The sequence below is a fragment of the Coregonus clupeaformis genome, chromosome 30, assembly GCF_020615455.1.
Source record: "Coregonus clupeaformis isolate EN_2021a chromosome 30, ASM2061545v1, whole genome shotgun sequence".
Taxonomy (NCBI): Eukaryota; Metazoa; Chordata; class Actinopteri; order Salmoniformes; family Salmonidae; genus Coregonus; species Coregonus clupeaformis.
The window spans coordinates 19,093,611-19,111,302 of NC_059221.1; the positions used below are offsets into that span (position 1 = coordinate 19,093,611).

Consider the following 17,692-nt stretch of genomic DNA (forward strand, 5'->3'; position numbering starts at 1 on the left):
ACCCAAAAAGTGTTAAACAAATCAAAATATATTTTATATTTGAGATTCTTCAAAGTAGCCACCCTTTGCCTTGATGACAGCTTTGCACACTCTTGGCATTCCCTCAACCAGCGTCATGAGGTAGTCATCTGGAATGCATTTTAATAACAGGTGTGCCTTGTTAAAAGTTCATTTGTGGAATTTCTTTCCTTCTTAATGCGTTTGAGCCAATCAGTTGTGTTGTGACAAGGTAGGGGTGGTATACAGAAGATAGCCCTATTTGGTAAAATACCAAGTACATATTATGGCAAGAACAGCTCAAATAAGCAAAGAGAAATGACAGTTCATCATTACTTTAAGACAAGTCAGGCCTTCATGGTCGAATTGCTGCAAAGAAACCACTACTAAAGGACACCAATAAGAAGAAGAGACTTGCTTGGGCCAAGAAATATGAGCAAAGGACATTAGGCCGCTGGAAATGTGTCCTTTGGTCTGATGAGTCCAAATTTGAAATTTCTGGTTCCAGCTGCTGTGTCTTTGTGAGATGCAGAGTAGGTGAACGGATGATCTCCGCATGTGTGGTTCCCACCGTGAAGCATGGAGGAGGAGGTGTGATGGTGTGGGGGTGCTTTGCTGGTGATACTGTCTGTGATTTATTTAGAATTCAAGGCACACTTAACCAGCATGGCTACCACAGCATTCTGTAGTGATACGCCATCCCATCTGGTTTGCGCTTAGTGGGACTATCATTTGTTTTTCAACAGGACAATGACCCCAAACACACCCCCAGTCTGTGTAAGGGCTATTTGACCAAGAAGGAGAGTGATGGAGTGCTGCATCAGATGACCTGGCCTCCACAATCACCCGACCACAACCCAATTGAGTTGGTTTGGGATGAGTTGGACCGCAGAGTGAAGGAAAAGCAGCCAACATGTGCTCAGCATATGTGGGAACTCCTTCAAGACAGTTGGAAAAGCATTCCAGGTGAAGCTGGTTGAGAGAATGCCAAGAGTGTGCAAAGCTGTCATCAAGACAAAGGATGGCTACATCGAAGAATCTCAAATATAAAATATATTTTGATTTGTTTAACACTTCTTTGGTTACTACATGATTTCATATGTGCTATTTCATAGTTTTGATGTCTTCACTATTATTCTACAATGTAGAAAATAGTAAAAATAAAGAAAAACCCTTGAATGAGTAGGTGTGTCCAAACTTTTGACTGGTACTGTACATGTTCTCAATGGGCAGACAAAAAGGAAGGCAGTGATAGTGTATGTCAAGTTGTTCATCACAGAGTTCACAGAGTTTTAGAGTTTTTGGTCTTACAGTATATACAGAACCGAACAGATTGATGATGAGTGATTATGTCCTGTGTGTTTAGCTACTTGCTGACAATGATCAAGTTTAGTAGGTGGCATGCTGTACCCAGGATGTACTGTATGAAACATTCTGTTTTGGTCTGTTGTTTTAAGAAAATGTGTTTAAGATAGCAAACTGAACACAGTCACAGTAGAAATGCCAGCCTGGCTGCAATGATGATGGGGGATTTATGCATTTGGAGATTATTATCACAGTGTCAGAGGTCAGATATGACCAGGCTGAGAACATGGTGATAGCTAGTGGTCCCACGGGAACAGTCAGGGCACATGGGAATAGTGGTGACCTCCAGCCAGTACAGCCAGTCTGCGGTCCCCTGGGACCAGTCTGCAGTCCCCTCTCCACAGCAGATGCCAGTGGAGGATGAAAGGTTCAGAATGATGCATACCGTCTGTAGACACTAGGTCTGGGAGCAGAACCGCCTGTGGGAAAACAGGTGGATGAAGGGGGAGAGATGGTGGGTTTGGGGGACCCCTCAGTTAACTTCTCACACAGCAGGTGTGTCTCTGTGAACTTTAAACTAGCATGCAGGTTTCCCCGTTGCTTTGTACATGGTTCTGAAAAATGTATGAGAACCCCAGGTTCTGTCAGGTTGTGTTGTCTTCGCAGAGGCCGGAGTCGGCAGATCAGTCACGGGTCAGGAGCCAATAATTTCATCTGAGTGGCTTGGAGCCAGAGCCATTGGCCAGGGCAGGCTAGGGGCCGGGTTTGGGGACAGGAGAGAGAGGGGAGAGGGCCTCACAGGCAGCCCCATCCACCACAACACCAGCCAGAGCAGGCTAAGGGCTGAGGCCTGGCTAGGGGCCAGGCTTTTGGGAGAGGAGGGGAGGGGAGGAAAGCACTGTCCACCACAACACCAAGCCAAGTGGAGACAAAAGCTAAAGGAAATGGTCTTTGTTAAATTCCATCTGAATCTCAAGACCACCACCTTGGACAAACAGCACCCTAAAGGAAGCCCAATAACAAACAAGCAACTGTGTGAGTCCCTCGTGGAATCACAAGACTAGGAGAAAGAAACTATTGAGTGGAAGGGAGTAAAAACAAAAAAGGCATTCTAGTTCATTAACAAATCCAGTAAATATTGATATGTAGTAGTTTGTAATATTGGTTTTGTCACGGAGGTTGCGTATAAACAGGAAATGGTAGGAAATAGGCTGCATAGCAACAGACCCAATGTGTTGTGAGTTACATAAGCTTTGGTCTGCATCAGTGGTTGATGCAGTTTTTACACTCTAGTTTTTTTTTCATATTCTGTTTGGGTGGTAGAGCATGGCAGAGAGGAGCGAGATAGGAGGGGGGAAGGAATGGAAAAAATGAGGTGTATTAGAAATGATACTACTGGGAGAAGCTGAGAGGAGGCAAAGTGTAGCCAAGTGACATCCACTCACTCTCTGATGAGGAGACAGTTAGGTGTGTGGTGTGGGAGAGTTTAGCAGTGCAGTAACTCTCTCTATAACACGTTCTCACCAGCTTTCCTCCCACACACACAATTAGGGACTCTTGCCCCTGCAAAGCAAAACACTCCACTCACACGAGTGACGTATGTGACATCACACATGGTTTTTGTAATGCTTCTCACAGAATATATGTTTTCTGCCGCTGCCACTTGCTTTTCACTTTTCATTCTAGCTCCTGCCTGCATGCTAAGTCTACACAGTGGGTCACTGTTGTCACTGTGTCTATTGATAAACAAGAACTTCTGTGTGAAATTTCACATTTCGCTTTATTTATATGATCTCCTGTCTTTATCACATCATGAAAATTACGCAGAAGTAAAGGCATGTTGGTTGTGTGCATATGATAGGCAGAGAAAGTGGTCCATTGTCCAATTATCTTTTGATTTGTACATATCCTACATTTGACTGTATCAAGTATTTGATAAGCTTTCTCTTTCTCTTTCTCTCTCTCTCGCTCTCTCTCTCTCTCTCACCCCTTGTAGTTTCTGTCGGATCGTATTCTGAAGGCAGCCAGGGTGGTGTATAGTGTCTTGATAGAGCGTAACCCTGGCCTGATCAGAGACAGAAAGCATCACCTGAAGACCTTCAGGTATGGAGCCTTGCTCCTGTCAATGATTGCAAATACTACTATTACTTTGAGCGTTTGTCTTTCTGAAATTAAAATACTAGATCGTTTCCTTGTAGAAATCTAACTCTCTCGCTTACAGACAATGTTGTTCGGGGAAAGAGCTTGTTGATTGGCTGATGAAGCTAAACGAATGCTTCCAATCAAGGAGCCAGGCAGTTGGCATGTGGCAAGTCCTGGTGGATGAAGGAATCATTGTTCATGGTAAGAGACTTTAATCAGAGTGAATGTATTATCATCATGTATTATCAAATATGATACTTTTTGTGTAACCAAACTCAATGTTTCCTATCATCACAATGTAGTGAAGCAGGAGTTAAACTTCCATGACAAAGACACACAATTTTACCGCTTCCTGGATTCAGAGTTTGGACTGAACAACATGACCAATGAGAAGAAAGCACTGAATCACACAGCCAATGAGAAACTCTCACTGAACCACACAACTAATGAAAAGGACCAATTAGACGATGAGCTGCAGGAGGGTTTGTCGTTATTATTGCAGATTGGTCCAGATGCTCTTTTGACCATGATTTTACGTAAATGGTGAGTTCCATTTTATTATACTGTGTGTTTGTATCAAGTTTGTTTTACTCTTCAAGTCAAAGGGAAATTTCCATCCTCAGATGGACAAAACACTTTTATTGTATTCTATCTGCTCTCCTCTCCTATCGTATCATATAGCATCCTATTCTAGTCATAACCTGGGACTGTATTGTAACCTCTCTGCAGCCCCAGCCAGCGTAGTGCTGAGGACCTGGAGGTGATATATGAGGAGCTGCTTCATGTCAAGGCTGCTGCTCACCTCTCCTCCACAGTGAGTTACAGCTTCCTATACTGTCCCTGTCTTTGGTTGCGTCCCAAATGGAACCCTATTCCCTATGTATTGCACTACTTTTGACCAGGGCCCATAGGGCTCTGTCCAAAAGTAGTGAACTCTACAGGGAATAGGGTGCTATTTAGGATGCATACAGCCTGAGTCTAATCAGAAGATGTTCAGGATGTTCTGTAGAAATTGAAAACCGTGCTACACCAGTCCATGGCCCATATTCACAGTCTCAGAGAAGGAGTACTAATAAAGCATCAGTTTTGCCTAGATCAGTGGTCTTCAACCTTTTCTTGCCCAGGGACCCCCTCCCAGGCAAACCGGCAATCCAGGGACCCCCATCATATGTTAGCTAAAACATTCAGGTGAATGATAATGGCAAGGATATACAGTCAAATACTCCAGTGAGTGTAATTGACTCCAATTAGTGTAATTTGCTCAATATTATAATTTTTTGTTCACGTAATTTGAAATAAGATATTCTACTCTTTTCTACTGTAGGTATGTAAATCAAAATGTGTTTATTATGTTGTTGCTAGCAATATTCATAATAATCTTATTTTTTAATCACTTTTATGTATATATATATATATACAGTTGAAGTCGGAAGTTTACATACACTTAGGTGGGAGTCATTAAAACTAATTTTTTCAACCACTCCACACATTTCTTGTTAACAAACTATAGTTTTGGCAAGTCAGTTAGGACATCTACTTTGTGCATGACACAAGTAATTTTTCCAACAATTGTTTACAGACAGATTATTTCACTTATATAATTCACTGTATCACAATTCCAGTGGGTCAGAAGTTTACATACGCTAAAATTCCAGAAAATGATGTCATTGCTTTATGAGCTTCTGATAGGCTAATTGACATCATTTGATTCAATTGGAGGTGTACCTGTGGATGTATTTCAAGGCCTACCTTCAAACTCAGTGCCTCTTTGCTTGACATCATGGGAAAATCAAAAGAAATCAGCCAAGAAAAATTGTAGACCTCCACAAGTCTGGTTCATCCTTGGGAGCAATTTCCAAACACCTGAAGGTACCAGGTTCATCTGTACAAACAATAGTACGCAAGTATAAACACCATGGGACCACGCAGCCATCATACCGCTCAGGAATGAGACGCATTCTGTCTCCTAGAGATGAACGTACTTTGGTGCGAAAAGTGCAAATCAATCCTAGAACAGCAGCAAAGGACCTTGTGAAGATGCTGGAGGAAACAGGTACAAAAGTATCTATAGCCACAGTAAAAATGAGTCCTATATCGACATAACCTGAAAGGCCGCTCAGCAAGGAAGAAGCCACTGCTCCAAAACCACCATAAAAAAGACAGATTACGGTTTGCAACTGCACATGGGGACAAAGATCGTACTTTTTGGAGAAATATCCTCTTGTCTGAATGAAACAAAAATAGAACTGTTCGGCCATAATGATCATCATTATGTTTGGAGGAAAAAGGGGGGACTTGCAAGCCGAAGAACACCATCCCAACCGTGAAGCACGGGGTGGCAGCATCATGCTGTGGGGGTGCTTTGCTGCAGGAGGGACAGGTGCACTTCACAAAATAGATGGCATCATGAGGAAGGAAAATTATGTGGATATATTGAAGCAACATCTCAAGACATCAGTCAGGAAGTTAAAGCTTGGTCGCAAATGGGTCTTCCAAATGGACAATGACCCCAAGCATACATCCAAAGTTGTGGCAAAATGGCTTAAGGACAACAAAGTCAAGGTATTAGAGTGGCCATCACAAAGCCCTGACCTCAATCCTATAGAACATTTGTGGGCGTGTGAGAGCAAGGAGGCCTACAAACCTGACTCAGTTACACAAGCTCTGTCAGGAGGAATGGGCCAAAATTCACCCAATTTATTGTGGGAAGCTTGTGGAAGGCTACCCGAAACGTTTGACCCAAGTTAAACAATTGAAAGGCAATGCTACCAAACACTAATTGAGTGTATGTAAACTTCTGACCCACTGGGAATGTGATGAAAGAAATAAAAGCTGAAATAAATCATTCTCTCTACTATTATTCTGACATTTCACATTCTTAAAATAAAGTGGTGATCCTAACTGACCTAAGACAGGGAATTTCTACTGGGATTAAATGTCAGGAATTGTGAAAAACTGAGTTTAGATGTATTTGGCTAAGGTGTATGTAAACTTCCAACTTCAACTGTATATATATACAGTACCAGTCAAAGGCTTGGACACACCTACTCATTCAAGGGTTTTTCTTTATTTTTACTATTTTCTACATTGTAGAATAATAGTGAAGACATCAGAACTAATAAATAACACATATGGAATCATGTAGTAACCCAAAAAATGTTAAACAAATCAAAATATATTTTATATTTGAGATTCTTCAAAGGAGACAGCCTTTGCCTTGATGGCAGCTATGCACACTCTTGGCATTCTCTCAACCAGCTTCATGAGGTAGTCACCTGGAATGCATTTCAATTAACAGGTGTGCCTTGTTAAAAGTTAATTTGTGGAATTTATTTCCTTCTTAATGCGTTTGAACCAATCAAATCAAATCAAATTGTATTTGACACATGCTCCGAATACAACAGGTGTAGACCTGACAGTGAAATGCTTACTTACAAGCCCTTAACCAACAATGCAGTTTAAAAAATAAAAAATAAAAAACAGGTTAAGTAAAAAACTAAATAAATAAAAAATTAAAGAGCAGCAGTAAAATAAAATAACAGTAGGGAGGCTATATACAGGGGGTACCGGTACAGAGTCAATGTGCGGGGACACCGATTAGTAGAGGTAATTGAGGTAACATGTACATGTGGGTAGAGTTAAAGTGACTATGCATAGAGTAGCAGCAGCGTAAAAGAGGGGTTGGGGTGGGGTGGGGTGGGGTGGAGAGTGCAAATAGTCCGGGTAGCCATGATTAGCTGTTCAGGAGTCTTATGGTTTGGGGGTAGAAGCTGTTTAGAAGCCTTTTGGACCTAGACTTGGCGCTCCGGTACCGCTTGCCGTGCGGTAGCAGAGAGAACAGTCTATGACTAGGGTGGCTGGAGTCTTTGACAATTTTTAGGGCCTTCCTCTGACACCGCCTGGTATAGAGGTCCTGGATGGCAGGAAGCTTGGCCCCAGTGATGTACTGGGCCGTACGCACTACCCTCTGTAGTGCCTTGCGGTCAGAGGCCAAGCAGTTGCCATACCAGGCGGTGATGCAACCAGTCAGGATCTCTCGATGGTGCAGCAGTAGATCTTTTTGAGGATCTGAGGACCCATGCCAAATCATTTCAGTCTCCTGAGGGGGAATAGGCTTTGTCGTGCCCTCTTCACGACTGTCTTGGTGTGTTTGGACCATGATAGTTTGTTGGTGATGTGGACACCAAGGAACTTGAAGCTCTCAACCTGTTCCACTACAGCCCCGTCAATGAGAATGGGGGCGTGCTCAGTCCTCTTTTTTTCCTGTAGTCCACAATCATCTTTTTGTCTTGATCACATTGACAGAGAGGTTGTTATCCTGGCACCACACGGCCAGGTCTCTGACCTCCTCCCTATAGGCTGTCTCATCGTTGTCGGTGATCAGGCCTACCACTGCTGTGTCGTCTGCAAACTTAATGATGGTGTTGGAGTCGTGCCTGGCCTGGCCATGCAGTCATGGGTGAACAGGGAGTACAGGAGGGGACTGAGCACGCACCCCTGAGGGGCCCCTGTGTTGAGGATCAGCGTGGCAGATGTGTTGTTACCTACCCTTACCACCTGGGGGGCGGCCCGTCAGGAAGTCCAGGATCCAGTTGCAGAGGGAGGTGTTTAGTCCCAGGGTCCTTAGATTAGTTATGAGCTTTTAGGGCACTATGGCGTTGAACGCTGAGCTGTAGTCAATGAATAGCATTCTCATGTAGGTGTTCCTCTTGTCCAAGTGGGAAAGGGCAGTGTGGAGTGCAATAGAGATTGCATCATCTGTGGATCTGTTGGGGCGGTATGCAAATTGGAGTGGGTCTAGGGTTTCTTGGATAATGGTGTTGATGTGAGCCATGACCAGCCTTTCAAAGCACTTCATGGCTACAGACGTGAGTGCTACGGGTTGGTAGTCATTTAGGCAGGTTTTCTTAGTGTTCTTGGGCGCAGGGACTATGGTGGTCTGCTTGAAACATGTTTGGTTGTGTTGTGACAAGGTAGGGGTGGTATACAGAAGATAGCCCTAATTGGTAAAAGACCAAGTCCATATTATGGCAAGAACAGCTCAAATAAGCAAAGAGAAACGGCAGTCCATCATTACTTTAAGACATGAAGGTCAGTCAATCCGGAAAATTTAAAGAACTTTGAAACTTTCTTCAAGTGCAGTTGCAAAAACCATCAAGCGCTATGATGAAACTGGCTCTCATGAGGACCGCCACAGGAAAGGAAGACCCAGAGTTACCTCTGCTGCAGACGATAAGTTATTTAGCCTTAACTGCACCTCAGATTGCAGCCCAAATAAATGCTTCACAGAGTTCAAGTAACATACACATCTCAACATCAACTGTTCAGGGGAGACTGCGTGAATCAGGCCTTCATGGTCGAATTGCTGCAAAGAAACCACTACTAAAGGACACCAATAAGAAGAAGAGACTTGCTTGAGCAATGGACATTAGACCTGTGTAAATCTGTCATTTGGTCTGATGAGTCCAAATTCAAAATTTCTGGTTCCAACCGCTGTTTCTTTGTGAGACGCAGAGTAGGTGAACGGATTATCTCTGCATGTGTGGTTCCCACCGTGAATCATGGAGGAGGAGGTGTGATGGTGTGGGGGTGCTTTGCTGTTGACACTGTCTGTGATTTATTTAGAATTCAAGGCACACTTAACCAGCATGGCTACCATAGCATACTGCAGCGAAACGCCATCCAATCTGGTTTGCACTTAGTGGGTTCATTTGTTTTTCAATAGCACAATGACCCAAAACACACCTCCAGGCTGTGTAAGGGCTATTTGACCAAGGATAGTGATGGAATGCTGCATCAGATGACCTGGCCTCCACAATCACCCGACCTCAACCCAATTGAGATGGTTTGGGATGAGTTGGACCACAGAGTTAAGGAAAAGCAGCCAACAAGTGCTCAGCATATGTGGGAACTCCTTCAAGACTGTTGGAAAAGCATTCCTCATGAAGCTGGTTGAGAGAATGCCAAGAGTTTGCAAAGCTGTCATCAAGGCAAAGGGTGGCTACTTTGAAGAATCTCAAATATAAAATATATTTTGATTTGTTTAACACTTTTTGGGTTACTACATGATTCCATATGTGTTATTTCATAGTTTTGATGTCTTCACTATTATTCTACAATGTAGAAAATAGGAAAAAATAAAGAAAAACCCTTGAATGAGTAGGTGTGTCCAAACTTTTGACTGCAAAAGCAATGCTCAATGGAGTATCGAAAGTGATTGAAGTGATCTTTAGTCCAGGAATAAGTTTCATCTGGGTCCGAGAGCAGGAAGCAGCCCTACTGTATGTCCTGTAGCGCTAAGGCTTTACACTGCCCCTCCCTCTCACCTCTCCCTGTTTAATCCTGTCTCATTTCCTTTCCTTCTTCCTCCTGTAGGTCCGTAAGGAGTTGGCAGCAGTGCTGATGTTTGAGTCCCATGCCAAGGCAGGCACAGTCTGTGAGTGTCATAGTGTTTCATAGTCCTCTGTGATGTTTGTTTGAACTGTGGTGGGCGAGAGAGAGAAAGAGAGCCTCACCGGGCCCACATCACCACCACAGTGCTACAGACGCTCTGTCTCTGTTACCATCCTCCCCCTCACTGCAGTATACAACAAACCTGTCCATCAGGCAGAACAAATTATTTCTGCCACTGATGTAAAACCTACTGAAACCATTATCTTGGACAATCAGTCCATTAGATTGTCAGAGAAATCTGTCTGTCCGCAGAGCTCACTGAAACACTGAAACGTCAACTGAAAATGCCATGTGCACCTTTGTGAACATTGGGGAAAAAATACAGATCACCAGCATTTTGCCTCCCAGCCTTTCATTTTGATTGGACTTAGTGTCCTTTGGGACAGCATTACCTGTGAAGCACCGTGCCTACATCCTTGTCTGGTAGAGAGCTGACTGACTGTTGAGACTGATGTGAATCCTGATTCTCTGTGTGTCTTTGTGTTTCTCAGTGTTCAGTCAGGGAGACAAAGGCACTTCATGGTACATCATCTGGAAGGGCTCTGTCAATGTCATCACACATGGAAAGGTAAGGCCATTACCCCAGTTATCTTAATTGTGTACAATTCTTTAGTATACACACTATAGATTAATATTTGAAAATAGAGAATTTGAACTGTATTCACACTGTACTTACAGTTAATCAAATAAAATGTTGTTGGTCACATGCACCGAATACAACAGGTGTAGACTTTACAGTGAAATGCTTACTTACGAGCCCATTCCCAACAGTGCAGAGTTAAAAAGTAAGACAAAAAATGTCTAAATAAAAAAGGAAATAGTAACACAATAAAAACAGCGAGGCTGTATACAAGGAGTACCAGTACTGAGTCAATGTGCAGTAGTACGAGGTAGTTCAGGTAATACAGTATGTACATGTGGGTAGGGGTAGAAGTGACTAGGCAATCAGGATATATAATAAACAGAGTACCAGCAGCGTATTTCAAGTGTCAAAGTGTGTCTATGTGTGGGTAGAGTCTAGTGCGTGTGTGTTGGAGTGTCAGTGTAGTATGTGTGAGTGTGTGGGTAGAGTCTAGTGAGTGTGCATAGAGCCAGTGCAAGGAAGTCAGTGTAAAACAATTAAGATAAAGAAATAAATAATAAAGGGAGTCAATGTAAATAGTCTGGGTGGCCATTTGATTAACTGTTCAGCAGTCTTATGGCTTGGGGGTAGAAGCTGTTAAGGTGCCTTTTGGTCGCACTTACATAGTTATACTTTGTGTGTGTGTGTGTGTGTGTGTGTGTGTGTGTCTGTGTGTGTGATGCAGGGTCTGGTGACAACGCTACATGAGGGAGAGGACTTTGGGCAGCTGGCCCTAGTGAACGATGCTCCCAGAGCAGCCACCATCATCCTGAGAGAGGACAACTGCCACTTCCTACGAGTCGACAAACAGGACTTCATACGCATCCTCAAGGTAAGTTTGGTCACAGACTGAAGTTGTGTACGTATCGTATACATACTGATGTGTGTGTACTGCATGTAAAGTAGATACACATCCTCTTTGATCACAACCTGCTTTTGTGTACAGTACATACTCTATTCAAATCAGTAGCGGTGCGTGGGTAAAATCACTGGGGAAGCCAAGCCAAGCCAGTAAAAAAGACATATTAAAACCTATGTTGTGATATTTGCGTCGTTTGCTCTATAACCCATTTGTTCATACACCACCATGATATACAATAAGGCTGTGACAAGAAAAAGACAACAGTCACACAGTGGCGGAATAAATTAAACTATACATACGTTTGTTTCATCACAAAACCGGAGAGCAACATCTGTCCGGTGAAGTCGACAAAGCAAATATTGCATGTAACAAATTCAACTTAAACATTTAAACATCATCAAATCAACAAGGCTATATACAGTATGCTTAATTTAATACACTGAAAAAAAAACTTAAAGATACCAAAAACTATTTAGTTCAATCAATGTTGCTAAATATCATGTGGCTGTCCATGGTACTGATTTCTCTCTCTGTGTGTGTGTGTGTGTGTGTGTGTGTGTGTGTGTGTGTGTGTGTGTGTGTGTGTGTGTGTGTGTGTGTGTGTGTGTGTGTGTGTGTGTGTGTGTGTGTGTGTGTGTGTGTGTGTGTGTGTGTGTGTGTGTGTGTGTGTGTGTGTGTGTGTGTGTGTGTGTGTGTGTGTGTGTGTGTGTGTGTGTGTGTGTGTGTGTGTGCGTGCTTGCTTGCTTGCTTGCTTGCGCGCAAGTAAAAAAAAAAAATTACTCACCCTATTTGTAGACTACTATCCTCCGCCATCCTCCTCTCTTTCATGTTGGAAAAACCATCTAAAGCTTTGTCATACAGTACGCTTTTAGCTTTTGTTTTCATGGCTACCTAGCTAAAATGCTTGCTAGCCTAACTTCCTTGCATGGGAAACAATGAACCAGCTAAGTTAGCTAGCTAGTTAACGTGAGCCTACTAGGCTACATATAGGCTACATATTGAACTTCAATCATCTCAGGCCAGTGGTACAATATATGAATTTATGGTTAGATCAGAATCGCCATCATAATCATTGGCCTGTACAGAGAATTAAGACAAAACCACAAATCCAAATCCCCATCTCCATCCATGTCTTAGGAAAGGGCCGATTTAGCAAGCTAGGTACTGCAGGATATCAACACAAGCAGACCAGAAACAGACACGTTTTCTGACATTTATGAGATTTTGCTTAGAATGTGATTTGATTGGTGTGAACCCAAATCCAAACTGGCCTCCCTTGGGGGCGTTTTGCTGCACAAGGACAACGCACAGTTGAGCTCAGCTCAACGCTGATTGGCTCATTCCTTTATTCTTTTTTTTCTTTATTTTTTATCAAGAGATTCCAAATGCTTGCTGGCGTCAATCAATCAAATGCTACGGCGGCAACGTGTCATACTCTTTTTGTCCAGACAGCATCAGATACATGGGCTACACACACACAGACAGAGGGGCACTGTTTCCCTCGCTCGGATGAGATTCAGCCACTTGCGAATTGACGGGAAATTATGAAAACACAGAGAGACGAAAGATAAATTATTTTATAAATTATTATTTTTTATTGGTCAAATATTTGGGGAAGGCTGGCTTCCCTTGGAATCCATGAATACATGCCACTGATTCAAATATGCCTATTGCATTTCCTTAAAGGTCTACGTATCCACGTGTACTGTGTACTGTGTGTAAAGTGTCTATACGACTGTGTGTTTACATTGTGTTTCAGGATGTGGAAGCTAACACCATGCGTCTGGAGGAACATGGCAAAGCTGTGTTGGTGCTGGAGAAGGCTGAGTCAACCAATCATGGAGGGGCAGGAAACAGCAGCAAGTAAGACACACCCACCTTTCATAGAATATACTGTATATCAACAATCAGTCAAACAAGCACTTATACATTAATCAAGACCTAAATAAACACACTCCTCTAAGGCATTTTTAGACCAATGTCATGTAAACAAACATTTTTGCTATAGAATATTACATGTGCAAGAAACAAGCACTGTTTTAGTTAACAGTGTTGTTAATTGTGGCAGTTATCTGCCTGCCTATTGTTGATTCAACACAGAAATAGACCTCAACCCTGTTCAGTTGAATGGACTGCGCTTTGTTATCTCACTTCAAGTGTTTTAGCAAATGTTGAGTTTAATTAATGTGATGCTCAATGGCTGCCTCTTTATACTGTTAACCAATGTGTCCACCTGTTGCTCTTTCCACCCTACACACATACCTACACTCTCTCCCTCTCCCACTGATCCTCTTCCCCTCTCCTTCTCCCTCCCCCTCCCCTCTCCCTCTCCCTCTGCCTCTCCCCTCCCCCTCTCCCTCTGTTACTTCTCCCTCCCCCTCCCCTCTTCCTCTGCCCCTCCCCTCTCCCTCTCCTCTGCCTCTCCCCTCCCCCTCTCCCTCTGTTACTTCCCCCCCTCTCCTTCTCCCTCCCCTCCCCTCTCCCACTGATCCTCTTCCCCTCTCCTTCTCCCTCCCCCTCCCTCTCCCTCTCCCACTGATCCTCTTCCCCCTCTCCTTCTCCCTCCCTCCCTCTCCCTCCCCTCCCCTCTTCCTCTGCCTCTCCCCTCCCCCTCTCCCTCTGTTACTTCCCCCTCTCCTTCTCCCTCCCCCTCCCCTCTTCCTCTGCCTCTCCCCTCTCCCTCTGTTACTTCCCCCTCTTCTTCTCCCTCCCCCTCCCCTCTGCCTCTCCCCTCCCCCTCTCCCTCTGTTACTTTCCCCTCTCCTTCTCCCTCCCCCTCCCCTCTCCCTCTGCCTCCCCCCTCTCCCACTCCCTCTCCTACACACTCAGGTATACAGTGATGTCTGGAACGCCAGAGAAGATCCTAGAACACCTGCTTGAGACAGTGAAGCTGGATACTAATGGCAATGATGCTATAGGTAGGAAACCTGTATGGCTTGCCTTGGATGGGTCCAAACGTCTCTCTACTATAGTGGCTGGACCCCTCTATGTCGCTGGACCACTGACATTCTCTCACTGTTTTAAATTCAAAGAACAGGAGTTCCTCTTTTAAAACACACTATACTGTACCAGGATGACCAAACAGTAGCTTCACCTCTGAATCCTCAGCCAAACTTTAAAGATAGTTTCTGGTTTCATGGGAACTGTTTGTTTTGGTCATTCACATGAAACAGCCAACAAAGACAGAAAAGAACAGGCAGAATCAGGCCTGGCACATTCCTGGCTATTTATTTTATGTCAGCTCGCTAAAAACCATCAGATGACTCATTGCGGTGGTGTTTTTCAGGGAGGAAGCGGATGGGACACAAAGTGGAGGGACACAGAGTGCCATTAGTCCTCGTTAGTGAGTTATGTGTTGTTCTGTCTGTGCCCACAGATCCCTGTGTGAGTGACTTCCTGCTAACCCACAGGGTCTTCATGCCCTCCAGCCAGCTTTGCCCGGCCCTGCAACACCAATATCCTTTAGATGATTATGATGATGGTGATGATGATGGTGGTGGTGGTGGTGGTTGTGTGATGTCATAAGTTGTTGTGTCTAATTCTATTTGCTTACATTTTGTCTCTAAGAGGATCACATACCCAACATTTGTGGGAGTATTTTGAATCTGTCTACCAGAAAACAAATTAAACGTTTAAATGTTATTAAATTAAACGAATTAACATAATTCAACCAAAGCATCCAGCTCCTCAAGCTGAAGAGACAGACTAGTGTCTCTTCAGTCGACAACAGCTCAGACAGTGGTCTAATCTAGAATAGCTGTGTTAAGCTGTTGTTCAGATGGGTTGGTTCTCTTCCTTATCCATGAGTGCACCTACCATGCCGACCCTTCTGAGGGCTCAGATCTGGAGAAGGCAGCCTATGCCCTCAACACCAAGCAGAAGATAGTGAAGCTGATTTGCCAGTGGGTGGCGCTGTTCGGCCAGCTGCTCAAAGATGACCCCATCGCTGTAGACTTCCTGGCGGTGAGTGAGGGCCGGGGGGTAGTGGGATTCTCTATAACCAAACACATATTCATAGATTATATATGTAGTATAGATTTATTGATGATCTATAGAGTATAACAAATAGCAGAGCCTTATATCAATGTTATCCAAATATATATTTTATACAGTAAATTGTGCAGTATATTGTATTGAATGATGGCCTGTGTGTTGTTTATGTGTGTTGTGACCATAAAAATACTATATACATTCAGTGTTTATACATAGTGTTTCTATGCATGACAGAGGCTGGGGGAGGAGGTAGCAGGTGACTCCCGTCTGTCCGGTATGCTGAGGGAGCAGCTCAGAGACAGGAGGAGAACCAGAGTGTGAGTAGGAACACATTACCCAGGGTGCATCTGAAATGCACGACTTTTGGGCCCATAGGGTGAATAATGGTGGTCAAAGTTCAATATAGTATGGGATGGATGTAAGCCTTGTGATCACAGGAATGTGAAACAATAGCAAAAGTCAGGTGCTTTCCTTTACAGTCATATTGATGACATTATGCAGTATCGTAACCAAGCCAATAAGAGTATTTCTGGAATCTGGACTTGAGATTTGAATTAGGTTACTATCATTTTTGTATTTTTCAATATCTTTCCAGGCTTGAGAATGAACACGGGTCACTGACAAGGGTAAGTTGAACCACATTACAGGCTCATAAAGGTCATTCTTGCACACACAAATACATCTGCATCTCTGTTTATTACCACATTAAAGGCTCTCTTTACTTAGACAGATTGGGAGATAGCAGAAGAAACAATACAACTCCAACCTTTATAACACAGCATGTTAGTCTTCAGAGCTGCTGGAGCTAAAAGATAAAACATTAAAATAATTTTAAAAACATAGAGAAATTAAAAGTCACACTTGTGGCTGACTTACTCTGTCTATTGTTTGTTTCCATTAGCTTAACCATCAGTTTGACTGGTTCTCCAGTTGTGAGGAGCAAGTGGGGAAGTGTCTGCCAATCAGATCACAGGACAAAGGTCAGTGAGACTACCATGAAACTTGAAGGATCAGATTATATTATGTCAACCATAGCATGATAATAACTATGTCATGAATAGCATGGTAATGACTATGCTTTTCCATAATGACACAAAATATACAATTGGCCTTTTATTTCTTTACTGTTTATTAACTATTGGTTAACCATTGGCAGCCCACTGTAACCATGAAATGCACTTACAGATTGATCAATGTTAATGGTTGTTGCTATACTTTGTTTTAAAGGTCCAATGCAGCCGTTTTATTATCTCAATATCAAATAATTTCTGTGTAAAAATTAAGTACCTTACTGTGATTGTTTAAAATGATTAAAAATGTCAAAAATAGCTTCTTAACAAAGAACAATTTCTTAAGCAAGAATTTTGCTAGGACTGTCTGGGAGTGGGGAGGGGAAAAGTGAAAACGAACTGTTATTGGCAGAGAGGTTTGGAGCTCTCTTTCTTATTAGTCTATTAACTAATTTACCACCTGGTGATGTCACCAGGCAGGCCAAAACTCCATCCCACCGAAACAGGCTGAAATTTCAGGTGGTCTTTTCAAATAGCTCTTACACTAAAAGGGCATTATCATTATTTTCACAATTTCACAGTATCATTCCAACCTCATAATGTGGAAATATACAGTGAGCTCCATAATTCATTGGACAGTGACCATTTTTTTGTTATTTTGGTTCTGTACTCTAGCACTTTGAGTTTGAAAGGATACAATGACAATGAGGGTGAAGTGCAGACTGTCAGCTTTAATTTGAGGGTATTTTCATAAATATCGGATGAACAGTTTAGAGATTACAGCACCTTTTGTACATGGTCCCTCCATTTTAAGGTACTACAAGTATTTGTTAAATTGGCTTCACAGATGTGTGTCGTTAGGCAGGTGTATTAATTTGTGTCGTTACTGAATGCAGGAGAGCTGTTGATGAATAGTATTGATTCTAGACTTTGCTATTGCCTTTGGAGATTGTTGTTGGGGTGTGACAACATGAGGAAGACAGCAGTGTCGATGGAAATGAAGCTGGCCGTCATAAGGCTCAGAAATGAAAATCAATCAATCAGGAACATTGCAAAAACCCTGGCCATGCCCAAGTCAACAGTTTGGTTCATCATTAACAAGAAAAAAACAACCGGTGAACTCAATTATGTCAAAAGACCCAGTAGACCGAGGAAGACCACTATAGTGGATGACCGGATAATACTCTCTATGGAGAAGAAAACCCCCCTGACAACAGCCCAACAGATCAAAAACACTCTCCTGGATGCAGGTGTAGATGTGTCAAAGTCTACCATACGTAGAAGACTACACCAGCAGCACTACAGAGG

General features: G+C 43.0%; 1 protein-coding gene across 2 annotated transcripts in view; it reads left to right on the forward strand.

Annotated features, from left to right (window-relative positions):
* The window catches only part of LOC121545735 (rap guanine nucleotide exchange factor 3-like), a 37,892-nt gene that overhangs the window by 14,563 nt on the left and 5,637 nt on the right, over positions 1–17,692 (forward strand). For both annotated transcript variants that reach the window (XM_041856522.2, XM_041856521.2), the window contains exons 3-16: positions 3,299–3,405; positions 3,524–3,645; positions 3,747–3,987; positions 4,174–4,258; positions 9,820–9,880; positions 10,389–10,465; positions 11,205–11,351; positions 13,141–13,244; positions 14,211–14,299; positions 14,758–14,836; positions 15,194–15,344; positions 15,609–15,691; positions 15,970–16,000; positions 16,276–16,354. In XM_041856522.2, coding sequence (XP_041712456.1) covers positions 3,299–3,405; positions 3,524–3,645; positions 3,747–3,987; positions 4,174–4,258; positions 9,820–9,880; positions 10,389–10,465; positions 11,205–11,351; positions 13,141–13,244; positions 14,211–14,299; positions 14,758–14,836; positions 15,194–15,344; positions 15,609–15,691; positions 15,970–16,000; positions 16,276–16,354 — 1,456 coding nt within the window. The remainder of the gene's footprint in view (positions 1–3,298; positions 3,406–3,523; positions 3,646–3,746; positions 3,988–4,173; positions 4,259–9,819; positions 9,881–10,388; positions 10,466–11,204; positions 11,352–13,140; positions 13,245–14,210; positions 14,300–14,757; positions 14,837–15,193; positions 15,345–15,608; positions 15,692–15,969; positions 16,001–16,275; positions 16,355–17,692) is intronic.